This window comes from Acipenser ruthenus, chromosome 6, assembly GCF_902713425.1.
Source record: "Acipenser ruthenus chromosome 6, fAciRut3.2 maternal haplotype, whole genome shotgun sequence".
NCBI classification, from domain to species: domain Eukaryota; kingdom Metazoa; phylum Chordata; class Actinopteri; order Acipenseriformes; family Acipenseridae; genus Acipenser; species Acipenser ruthenus.
Window position 1 is genome coordinate 67,577,895 of NC_081194.1, and position 24,101 is coordinate 67,601,995.

The window sequence follows — 24,101 nt, forward strand, 5'->3', positions numbered from 1 at the left end:
TTTTGATGAAGCAGCAAAAATGTAAGTCACACCGATAATAGAAATGTATAGAATGTCAAGTATCCTTAGTAGCGGCTAAAAACACATCTGTACCCCACCCGTACTGGTATTTTAAGTTAATGTATGGCTTGCTAAAATTGTATGATTACTCTGAAAAAAAAAAAAAGTTTAAAAAACAAAACAAAAATGTTTTATTTAAGTATATTTGGTATATTACTGTTATGTTAAGTAGTTCCGAATCTGTTTCTCAGTAGTTCCCAGTTAAAGCGGATGTACCCATATTTAGTCTTAGGTGGATATTTATCTTAAACTTACTTTAGGCAATCGGGTGTGGGCACCCTTAAAGAGGCGGAGTCCACTGAGGTAATTTTTAGTGACGGCAAGATAGCCCCTGTCTCCACATGAAGCTTGTTAACTAGGTTGGTAAGAAGGGGAAACGTATCTGTCTGGTTGCTACTGTTTCAGAAAAGAACACAAATTAAATTTCCACGTCGAGAAAATAAAACTTAAACAAAGAAAGCAAAATGAGGATGTCACGTACCACAATACTATTTTACTGTATTGCCTTGTGGATTTCTCTTGCTCTTTCGGTGAGTTTTGACTTGTTTTATGTCTTTGCCGAACTGTGATATATATATATATATATATATATATATATATATATAGCGCGCCTATATTTTTGGTTGCGTGTAAACCAGAAAATAGTTTAAAATAAAGACCAGATTTGAAGCTCACGTGTTTTCAACAATGGGCAAAATCACGTTTACTTTTGTTCTTTATCACAGAGGGGTTAAAGTGGATTTAGTAGTGTGATTGAATACTGAAATACTCGCTGTGGTGGAATATATACGCAGCAGGTTTAAGAAATAAAAGTAACCTTTTAGTAAAGATGGAGTAAACGTAAATAAAACCTGCACAGTACAGCACTAAAAAAAAAAAAAAGAAAAAAAATCTAAACATTTTTAATTTACCAAGACAATTAAATCGTTAAGGCATTGGAAACAGTCGTGAGAGTTTTAAAATGACAAAAGTTTGAGCATGTCAAAACAACACCTTTTACAAACATACATGCTTTGTGTATTTATTGTGTATTATGATTATGATGTCAGTCGCTATAGCAAATAAATATTGCTTTCATCACTGCCGCCTGATAGACATTACCGCTCTTTACTTTAAGATAGCGCAGGTGGTAGCCTATATTTACATGACGATATACAGTACAGAAGAAAATAACAACGTTATCATGACTGCAGCTGTGTTGATCGTGATGTGAGTTTGGCAGAAAGTATCGGAATGCTTTCTATATAAATAAATAGCTAAATATAGGTAACAGCGAAACTGCCCAGTTGTGCCACAAGTAGACTGGGAAACTAACAAAAATAAGTAAATAAGTTCCTTGATTTCCATAGCACTTTTCATGACGACTGCCCTCATTTATGAATCGCAGTTGTGTGTTAAATGAACTATCTATCTATATATCTATATATATATATATATATATATATATATATATATATAGAAAGAGAGAGAGAGAGAGAGAGAGAGAGAGAGCGTGTTAGTGTGTGAGGATACTGACAGTGAGCAAGCAACGGGGTATGAGGTGGTTGAACTTGCAGTATAGTGAAAAACTAGGAGGAAAGAGGGACAGAGGTAGATTTAAAAGAACGACAGGGTCTTGAGTTTGTAATCTGTCATGCACGATTTCAGTGAAACTAAAACCTGTCTTGAGAGAACTGTAGTCATTGTTATATTACAAGGAAAAGGCTTACTAATAGCACTCAGTATTTTTTGCACTGTAGCAGTAGTATGTTTGCTATAGAGTCTTCTAACCTTAAGTCTATTAATTCTAGGGTCTCAAACAAGGCACACGGTGTGGCTGTGAGAGGTATTTGGTAGATGGGAGAGCTCTAAGACAAACAAACAGTGTTTGAGATACATGATGTGAAATCTGAAGGATTAGCCTCAAACTTCCCTCCCCAATAATATTGAGTTCAGGGTTGGAAATAAGACTCTTATTTCAGAGGAGATCATCCAAGGCAGATTTTTAATACAAGCTTGATTAGCCACAGTGTGTAGGTAAAAAGCTCAGGTGTGTGTTTTTAAGCCCATAGCAAAATAAGGAAATCAAACTGCTTTGGAATGGGAGCCTTTTTTTCGTCCCTGCTGTAACCCATTTCAAAGTGTGTAAGAATGCATCAACCACAGAAACAACTATCTGACCAACTGTCCTCTCCAGATTTCTGGAGTTAGAAAGTTGTTTAATAGTTGACATTCCAGACACCAATTTTTCCCAGTTTAAAATAGTCTAGTCTAGTTTAGTATTTTGTGTGTATAAAGTGGTATAAGTCTTTTGTTTTGGCTGATCAGGCTGTTTACTGTGCCTACCCTGTGTGTGTGTGTGTTTACACAAAGGCTTCATTTTAAACAGCTTCAGTACACTGGCCAGGATACCTGTTTCATTGTGGTGTCTGGTTAAATCTTTAAAATAATAGCATCTTGGTGTATAATATAACAACTAACCTGTTCAGACACGCTGTTATTCGCACATTCTCTGCAGTATAAAGCTATATTCAATTTTGTAGATAAGCCACGTAGTTAATGTTTTATTACGTTTCCAAGCATGTAATCAATATTTATTTATTTTTTTGGCAGACGCCTTTATCCAAGGTGACTTATAGGTGTTACAGGTCACAATGCAAAACAATATGAAAAATACAGTATAGTTTACAGTGAGTGCAAATTATACTACTAAAATACAGTATAAAATAAGATACAACAAGTTAGGATTAAAAGTTTTATTTTTATATATATATATATATATATATATATATATATATATATATATATATATATATATATATATATATTATATATATATAATATATAAATTACACACACAGATGAGAATATGGCTTCAAAAAGCAGTGCCTATTAAAATGCTTAATAAAAGGTATGTATTTTTTTGCTGCAACACTTGCTTGAAATCAGAGATCAATTGCATGTGAAATATTCTGACCATTGCTGCATGATTATCTATCTTATTAGTGAAACTTCTGGTGAATATGCTGAATTGGTATTTTCAGACATGTCAACCTCAAAGTGTTCATACCAGTGAGACCCCTGCTGAAAAATCTTGGGATTGATGAAAAACTTTAACCTAGACCACTATGTTTTGTTTTGGGGGTGAGGTGTGGAGGTGTGTGTGCTGGTGACGGATCAAGATTTTTGCACATGGATGACAGCTACGCCACTGACCTAGACTTAAGGGCTATGCACACCGGGGGAGAAGCAAACGACACGAATACAGCACGAGTACATAAAAAAAAAACAAAAAAAAACACACACACACACAATTGTAGCTAGTCATGATAAGAAAGTAGTCTGCTTTTGTGGAGGCGAAATAAAATAAAACAAAGTCGGGTACACCACACACTAAAAAAATGATATTTAAGTGAATGTTTATATGTGATCTAGTTTAACATGTAAATTATTCAAAATAATGCGACTAATGCGTCTTTCTTTTTATTGTCTTATTTATTGGCATCATAAAAAAACATTATATTTTTCAACTTTGATAATTAAATTCTCAGAATTCTCAGACAAACTGTCAGTTTGAGACAACAAGGCAATTCTATCTTTGTAGTAAGGGGGAAGTTTGCGTAGCAGCTACAGGAATATAGAATGGTAATGTACACCTCACTTTGAGTTCCTCCTTCTAAAAAGCAATGCGAGACTGTGACCTTTCAACTGTTGGCTGCATCTTCATAATTCCAGGGTTGGGCAACGTCGGCACTTCTAGTCTAGAGTGACCTATTTTAATAATCTAAACCGCCCAAAAAGTTATAAACCAGTCTTTTTTTTTTTTGCAGGACCTCATTTTACTGTATTTATTGTATGTGTTAACGCTAATACATGGGTCAATAAATGTGAGAAAAAACAGAACAGTGATAGATTGCATAGCAGTTTGATCCATTCTTGGTTTTACTATGAGTTTTAAAAAAAACACACCTGAGATGATTTCGCCCAAAGGACCTGTAACTAGCAACCTACAATTACAAAAATTACCATTTTTAATGCTAATGAAAATACTGAACATAGACCATAGTGGACCAGACTGTTGTTCCTGCATAGAAAAAGGATGGTTTCTCTCTGATAGTTGATTTGTTCGAATGACTAATATTAAATCATCATGCTTTTGTGACCCAGACAGGAACATGGACAGTGTGTAGTTGCGATAAACCCCTAGAGCATAAACCTACATAGGAAATGATGGCAGTTTACACAATACATCTCATGATCACAGTAACTACAACATACTTAGTGGACCCCATTAATTACTGTTCTGTTTACTTGGATTAGAATTGCATTAGTAATCTGTCTCGCACTCCACTCTGAGGAATCAGAAGGTCTGTGTGTATTAATCACAGTCTTGAGTGTGCTTCCTTTGATGTACTTGGTCAGTGACTATGCAGGAAATGTCTACTTTAGAGAAGTCATTTGACTTCTCAGTCCTGTACTAGGTTCTTTCTTGCTAATTTTATACCATTACAATATTTGACGTGCACTTGTTTCAAATTAGGACCTATTGATTACTGCACTGTAGTTGTGTTGTTTGTGTCATCATGAACCCCAGCTGAAATTGAAGCTTGAAGTTTTCTCAGTTAGCTTCAGAAAGCCAGGACAGTATCACAGCTGTTGAGTCAAATTTAAACAATGTATATCTGAAATATTTTAGTGAAATATTTCTAAACACACCATGTAACAAACAACTTGTGGGGACTTCCGATTCCACAAATTCATCTGAATTCACTATTTTGTTAATATCTTTAGAGATTTTATATTTTGAGAGAGGTAATATAACCAGTAATTTGAAATGGTTTTGGTAAGGAAGGGTGCTAGATATTGGGAGAACAGACTGTGATTTAAGAACTTCAGTGTATTGAGAAGAATGAAAACGGAAATCCAAATATAGTTTTGTAACATACAGTTGTGGCAATGTATATTCTGAAAATTATATTTTAAACATTACTGATTTTGTAGACAAATTCTGTTGTATGCAAATGGTCCCTTCAAGTACATTTTTAAGTGTTTTTGAAAGAAAAAATGGAAATGGCATAGACATTCATTTAAAAAAAAAAAAAAAAAGCTATGTAATTAAATGGTGCTTCATGATAACTTAGCAGTGGCAAGTTCTTAACACCCTTATTGCACAGGATCTCTGAGTCAAACAAGTGGGGATAGCGTCCCGATGTAATGTCACTAGGGAAAAAAAATAACTGTCCCACGATTATATATATATATATATATATATATATATATATATAATCTCTCTATATATCTATCTATCTATCTCTCTCTCTCTCTCTCTGTATGTGTATATATATATATATATATATATATATATATATATATATATATATATATATATATATATATATATATATATATATAATATTTATTAATTTATTTATTTATGGTTGTCCCCAGGAACAGGGTTCCTAATTTTGTTTGGCTGTTTGTATAGGAGGATTATTATCCAGGTTATTGACGGCAGATTTTGAACTGACATTTCTGACCCAGATGCAAAAATGATACTGTATTTAACAAGCAACTGTCAGGTGTTTGTCCACATTTTACAGAAACCTTAATGATGTAAGTAAGCTGGTTCTCCCTGATTGTGTTTGCTTAGGTTGCTAAGAAATGTCACAAATTAAGATTTGTTAGACATAACACCAGATGACTTGTGCGCACGCACACCTTGCAATAAATGCCAACAAAAATCGAATTCGATGTAGGTTGTATCAGGTCTCAACAGGTGCTGGCCCGAGGACAGAAAGGGAATGACCTAATAAAATAAGCTTGGCTTACTGAAAAGTAGAACAGAGATAAAGCCAGGCACGGTTATAGATTATTGTTTTTTGTTTTTTTTTTTCTCCAGTAAAATATGTATTGCTTAAATTTAGAGCAGATTAGGATTGGATTGTTGCTAACCCGTTTCTTTAAAAACTATTTACAAATTCATATAGCTATTGCTTGATTTTATATATAATATACAGTACTGTGCAAAAGTTTTAGGCAGGTGTGAAAAAATGCTGTAAAGTATGCTTTCAAAAATAGACATGTTAATAGATTATATTTATAATCTATTAACTAAATGCAAAGTGAGTGAACAGAAGAAGAATCTAAATCAAATCCATATTTGGTGTGACCACCCTTTGCCTTCAAAACAACGTCAATTCTTCTAGGTACACTTGCACAAAGTCAGGGATTTTGTAGGCATATAGTCAGGTGTATGATTAAACAATTATACCAAACAGGTGCTAATGATCATCAATTCAAAATGTAGGTTGAAACATAATCATTAACTGAAACAGAAACAGCTGTGTAGGAGGAATAAAACTGGGTGAGGAACAGCCAAACTCAGCTAACAAGGTGAGGTTGCTGAAGACAGTTTACCAAAAGTCATACACCATGGCAAGACTGAGCACAGCAACAAGACACAAGGTAGTTATACTGCATCAGCAAGGTCTCTCCCAGGCAGAAATTTCAAGGCAGACAGGGGTTTCCAGATGTGCTGTCCAAGCTCTTTTGAAGAAGCACAAAGAAACGGGCAACATTGAGGACCGTAGACGCAGTGGTCGGCCAAGGAAACTTACTGCAGCAGATGAAAGACACATCATGCTTACTTCCCTTCGCAATCGGAAGATGTCCAGCAGTGCCGTCAGCTCAGAATTGGCAGAAAACAGTGGGACCCTGGTACACCCATCTACTGTCCGGAGAAGTCTGGTCAGAAGTGGCCTTCATGGAAGACTTGCGGCCAAAAAGCCATACCTCCGACGTGGAAACAAGGCCAAGCGACTCAACTATGCACGAAAACACAGGAACTGGGGTGCAGAAAAATGGCAGCAGGTGCTCTGGACTGATGAGTCAAAATTTGGCTGTAGCAGAAGGCAGTTTGTTCGCCGAAGGGCTGGAGAGCGGTACACGAATGAGTGTCTGCAGGCAACAGTGAAGCATGGTGGAGGTTCCTTGCAAGTTTGGGGCTGCATTTCTGCAAATGGAGTTGGGGATTTGGTCAGAATTAATGGTCTCCTCAATGCTGAGAAGTACAGGCAGATACTTCTCCATCATGCAATACCATCAGGGAGGCATCTGATTGGCCCCAAATTTATTCTGCAGCATGACAACGACCCCAAACATACAGCGAAAGTCATTAAGAACTATCTTCAGCGTAAAGAAGAACAAGGAGTCCTGGAAGTGATGGAATGGCCCCCACAGAGCCCTGATCTCAACATCGAGTCTGTCTGGAATTACATGAAGAGAGAGAAGCAACTGAGGCTGCCTAAATCCACAGAAGAACTGTGGTTAGTTCTCCAAGATGTTTGGGCCAACCTACCTGCCAAGTTCCTTCAAAAACTGTGTGCAAGTATACCTAGAAGAATTGATGCTGTTTTGAAGGCAAAGGGTGGTCACACCAAATATTGATTTGATTTAGATTTTTCTTCTGTTCATTCACTTTGCATTTTGTTAATTGATAAATATAAACTATTAACATGTCTATTTTTGAAAGCATTCTTACTTTACAGCATTTTTTCACACCTGCCTAAAACTTTTGCACAGTACTGTGTATATATATATATTTTTTTTATTAACTTTTGTGCTCCAAGACTTAACAATGAAATGTGTTGTATGCCATTAGGAGATAAAAATACTCATGTATATGAAATTTACTCTGAAGGCAGCTCATTCTTTGTCTGATTCCCATTTCCTTGTCGGTTCCTATGAGGCTGTTGTTAGAATTTTGCAGGAAGTTGCTTAATTGCCTTCCAGACTGCCCAGAGCATGGCTTGAGGTCCAGCAAGCTAACTTCACCTGTGATGACAGAGGGCTTGTCTTCTGTCATCAGGATCAATATAGAATAATTCCAGTCTTGATGAGAGCACATTCCTTGGGTGCCAGAGGAGGAGATTCAATGTACTCTCTTGTTTCTGCAGATCATTCCTTTAAACACAAACAATAGCCAGAATACTGTCTGCAAACAACTTTCAAAATATCTGGGGGTAGATGTGGGCAGAGGGAATAAAAGATCGATTCGTGTGCAGATTTGTAAAGGAATGTATCGCAAGGCCAATTATGTGACTCGTATTCCCAGGCAAATACTGGCCATTATAGCACCTGCTGCGGGTACTATAATGGTCCTCGCCACCTTGCCAAGTTTGTACTATAAACAAAAACTGAGCGTTGGAATTCTAATACAGAGCCGTGGAAGAGATCTGTGTAGAAAAACAAGCTGTTGATGGTAAGCAGGAATTAAACATTGTACCTTTTCAGTGGCAGAAAATTCTCCCATTCATGTGATTCTGAACTAGTCCCAGGATAATTATCTATGTGATTCAGACAGTCTAGCTTTATCATGAGTGTATTATGAACAGCGGTAACTAGAAATTATAAAAATGTACTGTGGAAGGGTGGTGGGTAATTCACTGACTCAGAGACAGACAGGTGTATTTGGAGTCACCACACAGGTGCCCAGTTTTATTTTCGTTTTGAGGAGGTATTTGTTTTCTTTAGCCCGCAGATGGCGCTGTGTGTCCGTGGTCTGCTTACCAGCGATGGTAAACAGAACCACGGAGAATACCAGAAGTCTGGTAAACCAGTTATCGGGCAGTAGCACTCGCAGGTGCTTCAAACAAAAACAATGAAAACAAAAGGCAAAAGAAAAAGAGAAAATAACACAGTAATAAACCTACAAAGAAAAAGGTGCTGCCCTTGGCAACGATATCCCGGTCGCCGCTACCCGCACGACCCGGATCTCCGTCCTACTCTCCCGGCTCGCTATGCTTGCCTATTCAATACTTGGGGTTCTGCCCAAAGGTTCCCCGCTCTCCCTATTTCTCTCTAATCAGGAGGCTCCTTTCTCTCCGCTGATCCTCGCTCCCGACCAGCACTTTCCGCACATCCAGCGCGTCTAAAAAGGCAGAGCTGAGGAAACAGCAGAGCATTATCTTATAGGGCCAACAATCTCCCCAAGACCCACCTCCCAGCCATTCAGAGAGAGGGAAAGTCCACACACCCACTCTCCCACCTCCCCGTGTCACGGCCATGACTGACAGGCAGTTGTTGGATGACTGCCGCCCCCCTCCTGCAGCACTGTGAACACGCCAGCAGAGTCAGCACAGATCTCTCCCCTATCACATGTACCTACAAGAGCACTGCTCCTGCAATCTGCATATTGTTTTTGCAAATATATTCCAATACATCCTTAGGTTTGGATCCCAAGTCCATTCTTATAGACAAGCTTTTAGCTCGTCAATGTCATTTGAATCTCTGTGTGTAAGAGACATTGCAATAACGTAGCACTGGTGGAGTAAATAGTTTGTTCTCAGTTCAGCGAGTTCGGGGATGTTGTACAGAATTTTAAATATGCCGCTGTGTTCCTGAAGCTGTGAAAAATATTCTTTGACCGATTTGTACAGTCCAGTACCTGGTTAAAAAGGTTAACTTTGAATCTCTGTTTGGGTTGTTGATAGGCTGATCTTCTGCCTCGTAGTGGAAGTGTTTCTTTTTCTGACGAGATGGAATTTGTAGCTTTGTAGCTCAATATGAAGTTCCTCTGCCAACTCCTTAGCATTTGTCAGTGCCTCTCCAAAGCCCTTATCTGTTTGATAATTCTGGAGATACATTTTCGTTGTCTCCAGCTGCTCAATTTCTTGAGCTAGATTGAAGTTAGCTGCTTCTAGTGAGGGTACTATCCTCTGCAATTGAGAGCAGGGCATTGTACACTTCCCCAAGCTGATACCAGATCGCCTTCACTGCTTCAACTCAACTTTCAATTCTCGTTTCACTGAGTGGTTTCACTGTAAGACGTTTGTGTTCTTTTAAAACATCCCAATGAGGTGTGGAAGCTGAGAAATGTTTTGAATCAGGCTGAAAAACTCAACAGCACAACAACTGGCTGCATCATTTAGCACAAAGTTAAGTGAATGGGATTGTACTGAAGAAAAAAAGCTTGTGGATTCAAGTTCCGTATCCTTTTTTTGTACTGTGTACCTTTGCTGTTTACCTTTCATGTTGGCCCCGTTGTCATAGCCCTGTCCTGCTCATATCTGCAATGTCAAGTCCCAGCACTCCAAGTTTCTGCAGAAGTAACTAATTCCGGCCCCACTTGAATTTAATTCCAGAAATTCCAAAAAATGCTCTTGGATGTTTACACGTCCAGCCACATTACCTCAAGTTTCGATCACTGACACAAATCTAACTATCATTTGTTCGATTTATTTATTTATTTATTTATTTATTTATTTATTTATTTTTTACTTGTCAAGTGTGCAATCCAAAATCAGAGTAGCATTTTGAGCATTGACAGTACAATTTCTTTTAATCTTTGTTGCCAATAACTGGATGATCTAATTTTGCATATTTGTACCAAAGTAATGGTCATGGATCTCGTGATGTAATTCTTCTGAGATGTTCTTTCATCACACCATTAAACATCCCCATTTGAGCAGTTGATCTGAACTCCTACACAGTGCTATGTTTTGAGTGTCCAATACTCTTATTAAGACAATTAGCCTTTCCAAAACATTTAGCCAGTGCTGCGCTTCTGCTTTAGTAATCCATTGTTTTTCATCATCAATAGGTGTGTTGGTATTTAGTCTTGTCTCCAGTTCTTTCCATTTTAGGAATGATTCCAGGTGATCGGGTGACTTTTTTTCATGCTTGTTTTAAAATTTATACACATTTTTCCAATCTTGCATACCATCTGATGCAAGAGCAAATTTTGCATTACAGGAAGATTTTGCAGCAAAAGCAAAATGCTGCATTTTTGCTCATTGAGTAAACCAGCCAAAGCCTCTTGCTTCTCCATTTGCCAATACACTCATGTAATGTGTAGCAGTGCATCTTCTGTTGCTACCATCTTTAGGAACATTTAAACGTTTTCACTTGTTCCGGCTCTTTTTGCACAAACAGTTGTCTAAATTTACAGTCCACTTTCAACCATTTTGCAGGATCCTTTTAAAACAGAAGCATCTAAGCTGTATCTTTGATACGTTTTCACCCACATTACTACATACCGTACGTTATCTTTAACGTCATCCTGACTTTGAAAAAAACTCTCCATTTTGCCACCCTCTGAATTTTGCCGCCCTAGGCCTGCTTGTTTTGTCACGTGTAACATAAAACAAGGTGCTTAGGGGATGAGTAATGATTAGTTGTAGTGATTGTGGAAGTAAAATGATTAGAAATGCAACCAGCATATAAGATTTGTGAGCTAGTTTTTCCCCTAGTTTTAAGTCTGTATTTCAAATAGGTTTATTTCTAGCTTTTATTGTTGTGGACTATTTGGCTGTCACTATAGTCCTGGCTCTTTTGGCAGTGTTTTTTATTCGTTTTTAGAAAGGGAAATGGTGATGCAATTTGATTGCAGTTTTCTAATGTGATTAGTATAGTGCTGTGAAACCTAGGAAAGAAAAAATGCAGACTAATTGGCTGAAACACTTTACAGCATGGTGATGCAGAGTCATTATGGGCATGAGAAGGGATGTTGATGTTGATGTGGTTCAGTTGTGCGTACCATGTGAAAGATTTCTGGGGGCGCTCCTGCTCAGGGTCACAACACAGTGAGTCAGTGGCTGAGCTGGGATTGAACTTGAACCTGTACATAGTGTCCAATAATCTAAATAGTGGTCCATGAACACACAGGTGGATATGTACATATTGGTATAATTATTCAGTCAAATAAGTTAATCTTCCTGTTTTTTGTTTAAAAAAAAGAATATATATATTTTTTTGTGTACAGATCAGTTACCCTGTGCTTAGAACACTACAGCAGAATTTATTTCTTATGATTAACAAACTTCAGTAAAATGGAGGACATGTGTGCACTTGTAGCATTAGATGCCTGTAGTCTTTTTGTAAGTTTACTTGTTCCGTGCAGTTACAGTATGTGTGGTGGTGTGTTTTTTTTTTGCTTTTTTTTGTATATTAAATCATCCATTTTCAAGGTCTACTTAAAGTCTTTCAATGTGCAACTTTATTCTTTTTAATGCAGTACTAATACAGAACTTGAGATTAACTCCATATTAATAACCCGCCACTGGAATTGTATAAACGATTCCATGATCATTCAGTAACTAACCCCCTCGGCTGAGGTGGGGCTTCGTTGTGTCATTGCTAAGCGTTGAGGTTAGTCAGAACTACATGACTAGTTATTTTCAGGTCTTGACATGACAATTGACGTTGATGAATCTTTGGAAGCAAAAAGTCATAATCTTGTATCTCTGTGCTGCAGATGACTCATGATTTTTTTTTTTTTTCTTTTTTTTCTCTCACATGTTCAGAATTAATCTGTAACTTAAACAATAACAGGATCTGACGACAACTATATTCTTCAGTTTTATTGTAATGTAGAATTCAGCTGCTTATGTCTAAATCGTCCAGACAGATTTAAAGGATTAGGTAGGAGGCATTATTTACCCCCTCATTGATTGGTTGGTAAGATGTTCCTATATCCTTGCTTACACTGTTATGACTACAGACAGATAACATGTTACTAAATAACATGGACACCCACCTACAAGCAATCTCACAAGGCCAATAGTGAAGGTGAATTCATGTCTTCCCCACACATGCTTTTCAGATGTAAGTCCTGTTGACCTTCAGATTGAATGGCCCTGGTGTCTGTTTTTTGTGAAACATCATGAAACTTAAAACCCAATGCAATAACGAAGTATGGACGTTACCATCAGTGATACAGCCGACGGAATAGTTATGTGCCTAGATATCAGACACTGCTGAACAGGGTAGGCTATAAGGCTTGTCTCTTTGAAATTGCCATAGCAAAAAGAACTCTAGCCTAGCACAGATGAAATATGGAATGAACCTATCTGGGTTTGAATATCTTACTATGTGTTCATACCAAAAAGTCATACTGTACCTGTTTTCTTAATATTATCTTAATGTATTATTTAAAGCCATTGTTTTATGAAAGCGTCATTGGCCTGCATTCATGTTGTTAAAATATGAAACTAAATCGTGTTGGGTGTACATCCTTGCATTGCCAGTGTGCTAGAAAGGTGATGATTTGAAGGTGTTTTTGCATTTTGATATCCTGCCATTCTAAGAGTAGATGACATTTGCTAAGAAAATAATATTTTGACCTTGAAACAATATAATACGAGAGGACCTTGAAACAACCTGTTTTCTACAGCTTGTGTTTTGTGTTCTAAGACTTTGTATAAAATCTCAAATTCTGTATGTATGTTGCAACAGCAAATGCGAGAGAAAGAGCAACAAAACTATAAACAAGACGACCCAAAGAGGAAATCGGTAGCATTCTAGCAGTGCGGTACAGTGCCTACAGTAATGGGTCCTGGTAATGTTGGATGTGGAGCAGGGTTGAGTACATCTGCATTCAAATGCAAATATTCTTAAATCTTACAAATGCGTGCACCTCAGTTTCATTTAAATACAAATGCATTTGATAGATTATTTTGACAAATGCATTTGAACATATACTGAAACTCCTCACCAGTAATTGCAAACATGGAAGCTTTTCTCTATCATTTCAAACTACTCCCTGTTATAACAAAGTAATTTAATTACGCTCCTCATGTAATTAGTTGTGTGCTGAAATTACTTCAAACGCTTGTAAGCTCTCTATTAACCCTATTATTACTTTAACAATGTATCATTAATAGCTGTATCAGTTTGTTAAATAGTAACACTTTCTAAGTACGTTTCATAGATTCATTCAAATGGATTTGAAATCAATCAAATATGTTCTGTCAAGTGTAAATTACTTATTTCTTAGCAGATGCCCTTATCCAGTAAAATCAGTGACCGTGTTCCCTTTTTTCAGAAAAATCCTGTGTGTTGAGTTTTGCTCTTGGTTTTCTGTCAGTTACTGTCGAATTGTCACATGTTGCTGTGAAAGAGTCATCGGGCCTGAACATGGCTTTAATATAAAACAAATGAAGCACACATTTAGATTGAATAATATGTTTATCATTTCACAGATTCCCTTAACAGCACAAATAATTTACAGTATAATTTCAAAAATGAAAGTAGTTGGAGTTTTGTTGGAGTTTGAAATGTAAAACTCTTTACACAATATACAATTGATTTCAGGCTTAATTAATAACTTTATCCTGAAAAAAGGATTTGCAATGGCGTGATTCATGTTGGAGATAGCATTGTTTGTTTTATTTTGTTTCCTGCAAAAGGTCATCAGAAACCTTGTACTGTAGATAACAATATTTCTTACAACCTTACACAGTGTGTACTGTCTAACATTGAATACAATACTAATGTTCTGAAAACCATTGTAGAAGTTAGCATATGCTACTATGAATCCTGGATTTTTGAGTAGTGTAACCATATAAGTGAATCTAATCATGAACACAGATACATTAGTTAAGGTAACTTGTATTATTTAATGTCTGTACTAATATGGTCTTTGTCAGAAGAACAGTAAGGAGTGATGTGGCCAGTGTCCTATCCAGCTGCTGTATCATTTTCAGTTAGGTGGATTGATCACTTGTTGGAAGAGGAAAGCTTGGTTACCATTGGTTGCATGGTATTATAGAAGGTTAGTGAAAGTGATGGCGCATGCTATTTGATATTAAAAGGATTACATTCCTGATGAATGTGGGTTTTCTCACAGCAACTTGGTGTCACTACTGAAGGGGTCTTGTTGGGGCATATTGATAGGAAACCACACCCACCACGAATGAAGTGTGAAGTACAGAATGAACATAATTCAGTCACTTATCTAAAGCAAATTAGTTAATCACTGGTTTAGCTGTGCCAACAAGTCGGTTATTAAGCAGATCTTTTACGATGCTTGTATTATACCTTTGTATGCAAGCTAAACCCTTAACTGCCTGAAGATTGTTCTCTCTATTTATGCATTTGTTTGTTTTAAATTGTAAAATTCCATCTGGACCTTTTGTGGAAGCCCATACGTGTTGCTTTTGCCTTATAAACTGTATATAAAGGGAACACTGCATGTTTTTTTTTGTTTTCCTAACTATCTTGCCTAGCTTCTGAAATGACCTGCATTACAGTCCCTCCATAACGATTCACTCCATTTAATAAACAAGGCACTCGATACTCAGAAATACTGTCTGTGATTCCCATTTTGGCGTAAACTTCATAGGCGATGATGTGTTCAAAACGGTGATTTAGACAGGCCAGTACTGCATGTTTCACTGCACTGGACACCTATTTAAGCCTCAGTTACTGTATTAATCATCTGTGTGTTTAGGGACCACATTTTACTAGTGTTTTTAAAGGAACAAGAAGACCTATATTTACAAAAGATTGTATTATGTAGTGGAGGAGGGTGTACAATTAGAGTATCTGGATATCTCCATTCCAATTGTGATGAAACCTGATGATGACCTTCTATAGCTTACTGAGTGTATCGGAATCTGGGGCGGGGTATATTAAGGCTGTCACAATTACATTTTTACATTCAGCCAAACAAAAAAAACACAAAATGAGCACTGTTTGGTAAATCCTGACATCCCATGCAGAAAGCGAATAACACTTTACATGCAGTTGTTTTTGGCTCTAGATTTAACATGTAGAACTTGATTTAACATGGACTCAAATTTGGTAAAACAGATTTGCCTTTAGCCCTTTTGCGGTCCATTTATTGAGCGCGTCTCAGGCGCGTCGGGTCCATCTTTATTTTCACACGCACTGTTTATTTTAGACGTGCTGTTTTAAAAGTGTTTTTTTTTCACAGTAAAACAGGTTTTAAAAGGCACTGCATATCAACAGGACACTCAGTACTGCATCTCCAGCCCCGCCCCACCCCTTGTTCGCTGTATTTTTCACATACCTCTTCATAGTCGTGCATACTGATAAATCATCTCCTGATCACTCGTTTTTATAAGTCATTATTGTATTACTATAACATCTTAAAAAGCTTTGCAAATGTCTGTGATATTCTTTGAGCGCTGGATGCAGAAGCAGCTATCTTGTTTGTTCATGTCCGTGTTATCTCTGTGGTGCCGGGGCTATGTGTATTGCTCAGATCCGGCCCTTTTTTTTTCGGCTTCTCTCGGCTCCTATCGGTCTCACTCGGCCATTGAATGGTTTTCTTGGCTTTTTCCGGAGAAAAAACGACTAGAGATCTATGCTTTACGTATTTTTGATGATGTTGGACAGAGACATTGGACCGGAAAGGAAAAATTGTAATGTCGGACCTGGTCCGACATAGGACCGCAAAGGGTTAATAATGCCTGGAATCAATTCACTTAGTGGCAGTACAATTTCTGGGACGTTTTTACACGTATACATGTTTGGTTTTGCTCCCCAACTGTTGGTATGTAAGTTCTGTGGACTTGAGCCCGAATTGATTCTGTTTGATACACTACTGGAAAAGGACAGGGCCATTAATTATAAACACATTACGTAGACCAACTGGTTACTCAAGCTCCCCTAATTGAGAGATCCCACAGAGATTAGTTTAGAAAGCAAATATGCATATCTTTAACCATCATAGCTTTAAACAACAAGGGTAGCTTAGCCTTGCAGATCCATGGAAAAACTTTGCAGAATAAACACCTCATTTTAAAGGACCTAGAAGTTGAGCGCGCAGCTGCATTGCTGTTTGCTTAGGTAGAGATTGCGACATACAGAATGAGCCTGCATGTGCTTTCACTGTATGACAAATTGATTTCTGACACATTTGTTTGCTTTATCCATAGTCCCTGTTCTCAACCACACCTTAAATAAGAAGTGCAGCTGGGCCATGTGGAGTCTGTGAACGTGATTGCGAAGCAGCATGAAATAACTGATCTGTTGCCTCAAGCAACTTCTAGGTTAACTGGTTCACTGCCAGTAGCTGAACATTGTTAATAGATGGGTCGGAAGACCACATTTGAGTTTGGTTACTTCTAAGTGCTAATCAAGTATTCCCAAAGTCAAGCATAGTTAAATGCTGTTGTAATCCACTTATACTGGTAAATGATGATCAATTATCAAATATAAAGAAAATGTATTTGCCACAAAAAAATGAAATCGCACTGATTTGGATGCTCTGACCTTGCACCTCTGCATTTGTCATTTGTAAATGTGTTTTATTTATTTTTATTGGAATTCACTTTTGGTCTACTTTGGTAGTTTTATAGCTCACTAAATTTATTGTCAAATAATACTCAAGTGTCTGTCTAGTTCATGTTCCAAATAATTCATTTTCCACCAGTGGGCTACCACAAGGCAACTATTAGTAACCCACTACTAACTTGTGGTAGACCACATACAGTATGCATTGGAGAACCCATTTAACAGCTTTCTCTCCTTTTTCTATAATTTTAAGCAAAAGGAATAATCGGAATACAAAAGAAAGCCAAACTGCAGGATAATTTGACATTTTAGATTTGCAAGTTGGTACTAACCTAAAAATATGAATATAACTGGTCTCTTCATTTGTAACTCAAACAACAGCTACTAGAAGTTTTTTTTATATTTTCAGCAAGAACACAGCAGTAGACATTCTGTTGCCCTGTAAAGAACAGTACTGAACACGCTTTACCAATACTATTAGAACAACATACAATAAATTTGGTTTGCTCATGCATATGAACACAAATTATTAGATTTAGTCTGAATAGCAAGTATTCAGAAATAAAACGGTGACTTGAAATGTACTTTTGTCTGCCTTCTGAAATGCCAGAAAGTACCGTAATCTAAAACCTTTCTTGTACTAGGAACTGGGATGATATTGCAGGATCATAAAAAGTGTTATTTGTTAAGGAGTAGTGTAATGCCTGCTTTCTTTAGAGTTTGAAGCCATACCTGTGCTCTTTGGCATTCATTGTAAATGGCTGCAATGTGTCTCATACACTTAATCTTTGTCTCAATAGAATTCCATTCCTGAAGATCTAGATGGATCAGGAGGAGATGATCAAGACTTTTCTGGTTCTGGGGATGGTAAGGTCTTTTATGTTAAGACTGTAATATGTTGTTATTTTGAGGGGGTGGGCTGGTCTTTGACACACAAGTACCTTATTGGCTGTCTTTTTTTTAAAAGAAAACGTGTCTTTTTGAAGTTTCTGCATATCTGCAATGTAATTAAAGAAGATGCATAGAAATAAAAGGTGTTATTATATTAATAGTATCAATTTTGTTCTATCTTAAAAAAAAAAAATTGCTGTTTTAGCCCAAGCAGTAAAATTATTTTATATCTAATCAAAATTATAGATTGTGTGTTTGTTTGTACTTATGTTTCTCTCTTTTATTTCCATTCCAAGGGGATAGCTCACCTACAACAGCTATGGCTTCACTGGATGTCACCATGTCTCCCTCATCCTCAAGAGAGCAAGCTTCCACAACTGAAGAGGAAGAGATAACAAGCCCTGTAACAACAACCACCTCTCCTGAAATGGCTGAGAAAACTACCTCAGAGAACCAAGAAACCACAGAAGGTGCCGTACACATTCCTGTGGCTGATAGAACCACCTCTAGGCCTGTCAGTACTGCAGAGGCATCGCCCGACACAACCACTACTGCAGTTGCTTTGCCTGGTGTTGTCAGTGACAAGGAACTTTCATCCACAGCTGTCAACCCAACTCACTCTTCTGTGCCTTTGTCCACCTCTGCCAGCATTGTAGATTCTGATGCTAAGCCTGAGAGCACTGCAGACTCCACCACACCTGCCAGTATAACAGAGTCTTCATCTTCATCCACCTCCGCTAGTGTCAACGTTGTAGATTTGGATGCTAAACCTGAAGGTATTACAGGCTCCACCACCACAGTCAGTACAACGCCAGCTTCAACCACCAGTGCTGGTATTGTAGATTCTGATGCTAAGCCTGATGGTACTGTAGCTTCCAACATCATTGACGACATTACAGGTCCTAACAAAAGCAGGAAATTGCACCCAGGTCACTTGCCTGTGGACACAGAAGACTCCACAGCAGAGACTAATCTGGTAAGAACATTACTTGATTTAAAGAAAAGGGTGTGGCCCATTTAAGTGAGAACATCAGATGTTATGTGCTGTGCAATTGCAACAAGTTGGAGGCTGAATGCAGACCAAAAAACATGCACACTTCACATGAGAGCATAACTCGCGACTGCCCATTGCACAATACAACAATCATACTGTTTGTCCTTCGTTGCTACAATTTGTCATCTAATTTTGAGATGCCTTGAACCATGTTTCCATAGTCTGCCTATTAGTCTTTTTTGCATAATCCCAAAGCCCCTCTCCGACACACCTATGTCTCGCTCGTGTCATATTTGGTTGTGTACAGTTACACTATGCATGCAAACCTGAAATCTAAGAGCCTCAAAAAATGTCAAACAAGATTACTTATTTATTGTTACTTTGTTGAAGGATGATCTGTACCTAGAAGACGCCACAGGCTCCCAGACCAACAACAAAGTCCAAGGTGAAGTACCACCGATCTTCCAGTCGAATGAAATCCAAGAAGCATCAAAAGAAGGGGACAATGCTATGAGCCAAGGATTTATGGAAAGGAAAGACGTTCTAGGAGGTAAGAATATAGTCTAGATAATTGTTTCTTTTTACACATTTTAATGAAAAAAATATATACTGCATGGTTCAGTATGCAATAACTTTAGGCAAGCTTCACTTGTGTAATTAGTTATCACTTGATGAATATGTGTAATCTGCTGTATTTCATGTGGATTAACCTGTTGTACAATAACGTTTAAAAGTAAAGTAAGCATATTAATTGAACAAAATCTATGTTGCATGTGCACAGAAACGTGGGTACACCTCACTCACTAGTGGAGAAACCAAATGTTGTACTAAATCTGTTTCTTGTGTTGAATCACAATAATTACTTTCTTTGTTTTATTTTGGCCTTCCAAAGTACACCTAGATAATGATATAGATATTTAAATATTATTAAATATATAATAATGGAGCCAGCATTACACTTCAGGCAGAAGGATATCTACATCATTAGATGGAAAAAAACGCAAATAGATGGAGATGCAGATGGATCACATTAGTTTACTGTAAAGCTACGTCTTAGTCGTTGCTTATCTTGGCGAGAGCCGAGTTCAAATCAGCATGAAGTGTTAACATCTACTCTCATGTAATGGAAATCAGCCCTTTTGTTTGATGGGAAAGAAAGAGGGAGGAAAAAAGGGAAGTAATTCATTTACATATTGTTACTGCAAACCTAACCCCTGCCCTTTGTCTTTCTCCTACAGGTGTCATTGCTGGTGGAATAGTCGGACTTGCATTTGCTGTGTTGCTGGTGGTTCTGATGGTTTATAAAATGAAGAAAAAGGATGAGGGAAGTTATTCTCTGGATGACCAGAAGAACTCCAATGGAGGTTACCAGAAGCCACAGAAACAAGAGGAGTTCCTGGCGTAAATTCCTAGCGGGACAATTGCATCTTTTTTTTGTTTTTTGTTTTTACTGAGTTCTGGTTCCGACATCTCCTTGTGGTTTTATATATTATAGTCCCCACCTTAAAGACTTCTACCGATATGGACATCAAGCCTAATCCTAGAGCCTGCGTAATCTTAGGGCTGTTCTGCCATTTTAGGGCAGGCTTGAAATGAGCTGTATATGCTTATTTTAACTAGTGGGTAGCATAGACGTATAATTGGTTGTGTGAACAACGTCCCCACCAAATTAAGAAAAAACAAAAGCCATTTCAAGATGAGTTTTACTTTTTGCTCTTTTGTAAGTAGTTACTTCTGGACCTATTGAATATACATAGTTTTGAACCCTATAACTGCTCAAGGTACAGTTCAGAACTGCTTAAAAGCTGCAAAGGCTGAGTTGCAAAATGAGGAATCGCAGGCCACACACTGGTGACTTCAATATATTTCTGTGTTCTTTAATTTCATAAGGAGATTTTATAAGGATATAGATATATATATATATATATATAAAACTTGGTAGCACCAGCTGAATTTTAATAAGTGTAAGATAAGGCTTAGGATAATGTAATGATATCGAAAGTATGTTCTCTCTTAGTGATTGTTTTGTAAAGCAATTCAGGATCCTATATTTCATGCCTGGAAAATATTTGTCTGATTTTCTATGGGTCATAGTTAAATCTCTTAAAATAGTTAACATCTGTTTAGAAAAATAAAAGTTGCTACTATTACTGCTACCAGAATGAACATTTTTAATAAACTGAAACATTTGTCAAGATTCTCATGTAACTAGATGGTGTAGCAATAATTTCCTGCACATTCCAGCAAGCCTTTTAGAGATAAGACGCTTTTGCTAATGTTTGATCGAAGAGGACTCTAAAACAGGGAAGTAACACTTTTTTATAGTAGTGTATTTTTGTATTGAATCTACCCCTTAACTGCGCAGCTTTATCAGTTATATACACAGCTGGAAATATTTAACTGAATTAGAATGCCTGGTACTCGTGTAGTGGACATGACCAGATTATCCTTTTGGCTCCTCAAGTACCAATTTGAAGAACCAAAACCAGCTTTTCGGTTTTATTCAGCTGGAAGATGTATTATGTCACCACTACCTCATATGGGTGTAGCATAACAAACCTTCTAACTGAATGAAACTGAAAAGATGTTTTTTTTTCCAGTTAATTAACTAGATTGAACAGGTATCTTTTTCTGCCACTCCCTTCCTGAAATATGGATGTAGTGGAAGAAACTTCCATGCTTAAGGTGAATTTAATTGTACCATAAATAGTGATATATTTAGAGATTTAAAAAAAAAATATATATATTTAAGTTGTGAGGTTTAAAAATATTGATGACGGATGTAATTACAAAAATATGGTAGCACCCCCAAAACCAGGCAGAAAAACTGAAAAACAGACTGACCACACTGTTGATCCTGTTCTAGAGACTGGTAGCCTGTTGTAAATGTGGTAATTGCATCTCTTAAATTAAGAACAATCTTGTTTAACTTTTTTAAAAGAGAAAAAAAACTCATGCCATTGGTACAGAGACACAATGCTGGCAACAGCAGTTCGCTAGCATGGAGTTTTTTGCTAGCTTGTAAATTTTCTTTTTTTTTTTTTTTTTTTTTTTGTTTTGTTTTGTGGTTTAAATTTGGGGAAGTGGATGTACCACTGAAATGTAAAGTGTAATTACTGATGTAAATACTTTGTGCAACAGTTTAAATACCAACACTAACTACCCCATAATCCACTGCTGCATTTGTAGCCATCGTACTTATTCTGTTCATAACATTTTGTTTTTATTTTTTTACATGTGTTATGTTTTCATTTTCTTTATTGTTATAAACCAAAAAAAAACTTTTCCCTCTCATGCAAGCTGCCTTTTAATATGCACTGCCAATGTGCTAAAATTACACTAAAACTGCATGTAAAATAAATCAAGAAACTGCTCTTTCTGATTTATGTGCCCATCTCTGACTTCTGATTATAAATCAATGGGAAGTATTGTTTAGCTGGTTTATCTATACAAAAAAAATGGTTAACTATGGTAGAAAATGCCTTCAATTTACATTACTTGCTAGAGTACTTTGCATTCTGTTTCAATAAGATAAAAATAAATGTTTTTATTTATTACCTGTGAGTTTCATGATGAACATGCAATAAATCTGAACATTGTCACCATGGAAAATGTTGCTGCATTTTCTTTTGAGGAATTATTTTTGTAGACCAGAGGCACAAATATCAGCCTGTAGGATGTGCAATCTATTTGAGCCAGAGACTTGTCATTCACCCGCCTCCTTGTTTTGGGGGAGGGGGGTGGTCATTTCTCAGTTTAGCTTTATGCCTCCTAAGTCAGTTCTGGGTCTAGGAGATTTTCTAGTGCAGTTTTAATAAGCAAAGTTTTGTAGTACACAAAACAATACTGGCCACATGGTCTTTGTCCCACAATATATAATGTAATTTATATAACTATAAAAAATTGTGCTCAAGATACAGTATGTATCCCATCTAATCCTTTTCCTAACATTTGGATGGGGAGGAGGTTGGTATATACATAGGTAACAGGGCTATTAATTGTGAAGGGTTCTCTGATGCTTTTATAATGGGTTGTGTAATAAATTGCCACAAACTAGCCAATTGTAGACACCACTCTGAAATTAGCTGATTGTCATGGCTGTGCTTGGGACTTATGCTCAATTAAAATTTTAATTGAACAAAGTAACATGTTTACTGTGGCACTCCAGGCAACTTTTATTTACTGTGTTGTTAAAATGGTTAAAGAAATCAACATTAAGGTTTGCTTTGTACCAAATCTTTAGTGCATAACACGATAACTATGACACCCCTACATGGAATTGAAAGCAACTGGATTTTTATCAGTTCTTTGGAACTCCAAATAAAGAAAATCAACATGCCAAACCTTTTTATCATTTCCTTATTCCACTGAAATTCAAATGTCAGGCTAATTCTTGTGTCCCATCTGATATGTTCCCATTTTCGTTTGAATCTCTGTCCCGCAGGCACGGGATAAAGGTAGAAAGATAGTGACAGAGGAGTACGTGTTTTGTGGAGGAGTGTGTACTTTCCGTTGGCAAAGTAGACGGGTGCAATAACGTAAAGTCTGCGTCTCGCATGAATCAAGCTGGAGGTATTTTTCTCAGACGCTGGTGTCGCAGGTGACGCTGAACTAGTTATTCCATATAGTAAAACATTAGACTCCATTGCATGGAGGATCTCAGTAAGCTACAGTAAATGGTTCATCAATTGAATCAGATTCAGTTGTATTGTGTCTGCCAACTGATGATGTGAGGCAGAACAGTAATTGGATACCAGAAAATATGAATCAGTGAGTTTTGGCCTCCTTCAGTGTTCTGGATGGAAGGCGTACCTCGCAAAGTGACTGTGCAAACAAAAGGAAATATATAGAAATAATATTTACAGCTAAACGTGTCCAAGTATCTTATAGGAATGAAGTCAGGCCATGGAAATCCACACCTGTGATGCTAAACTTTGGATAAAGGGGCCTGTTGTCGTTTTCGCGGAACCAACCAGAGTTGAACCCGGCACAGAAGAATCCTGCTGGAAACGTGGGGATATGCTGAATATGTACTAGGCAATTTTAAATATGGAATGTACTTTAACATAACAATGAAGTATTAGAGTTTTTGTAGGAAGGATGGAGAGAGAGTATCCTTGTACCACTAGTAGGTGGC

The 24,101-nt window shown here is 37.2% G+C and overlaps 1 protein-coding gene across 1 annotated transcript; it reads left to right on the forward strand.

Annotated features, from left to right (window-relative positions):
• The first annotated feature begins 357 nt into the window (after nucleotides 1-357).
• LOC117410673 (syndecan-1-like) lies at nucleotides 358-22,576 on the forward strand. Its single transcript, XM_034017395.3, has 5 exons — nucleotides 358-590; nucleotides 17,880-17,946; nucleotides 18,267-18,946; nucleotides 19,355-19,514; nucleotides 20,203-22,576. Exons 1-5 carry the CDS (start codon nucleotides 525-527, stop codon nucleotides 20,367-20,369), a joined length of 1,140 nt encoding a protein of 379 aa, XP_033873286.1. The 5' UTR covers nucleotides 358-524; the 3' UTR covers nucleotides 20,370-22,576.
• The last annotated feature ends 1,525 nt before the right edge of the window (nucleotides 22,577-24,101 follow it).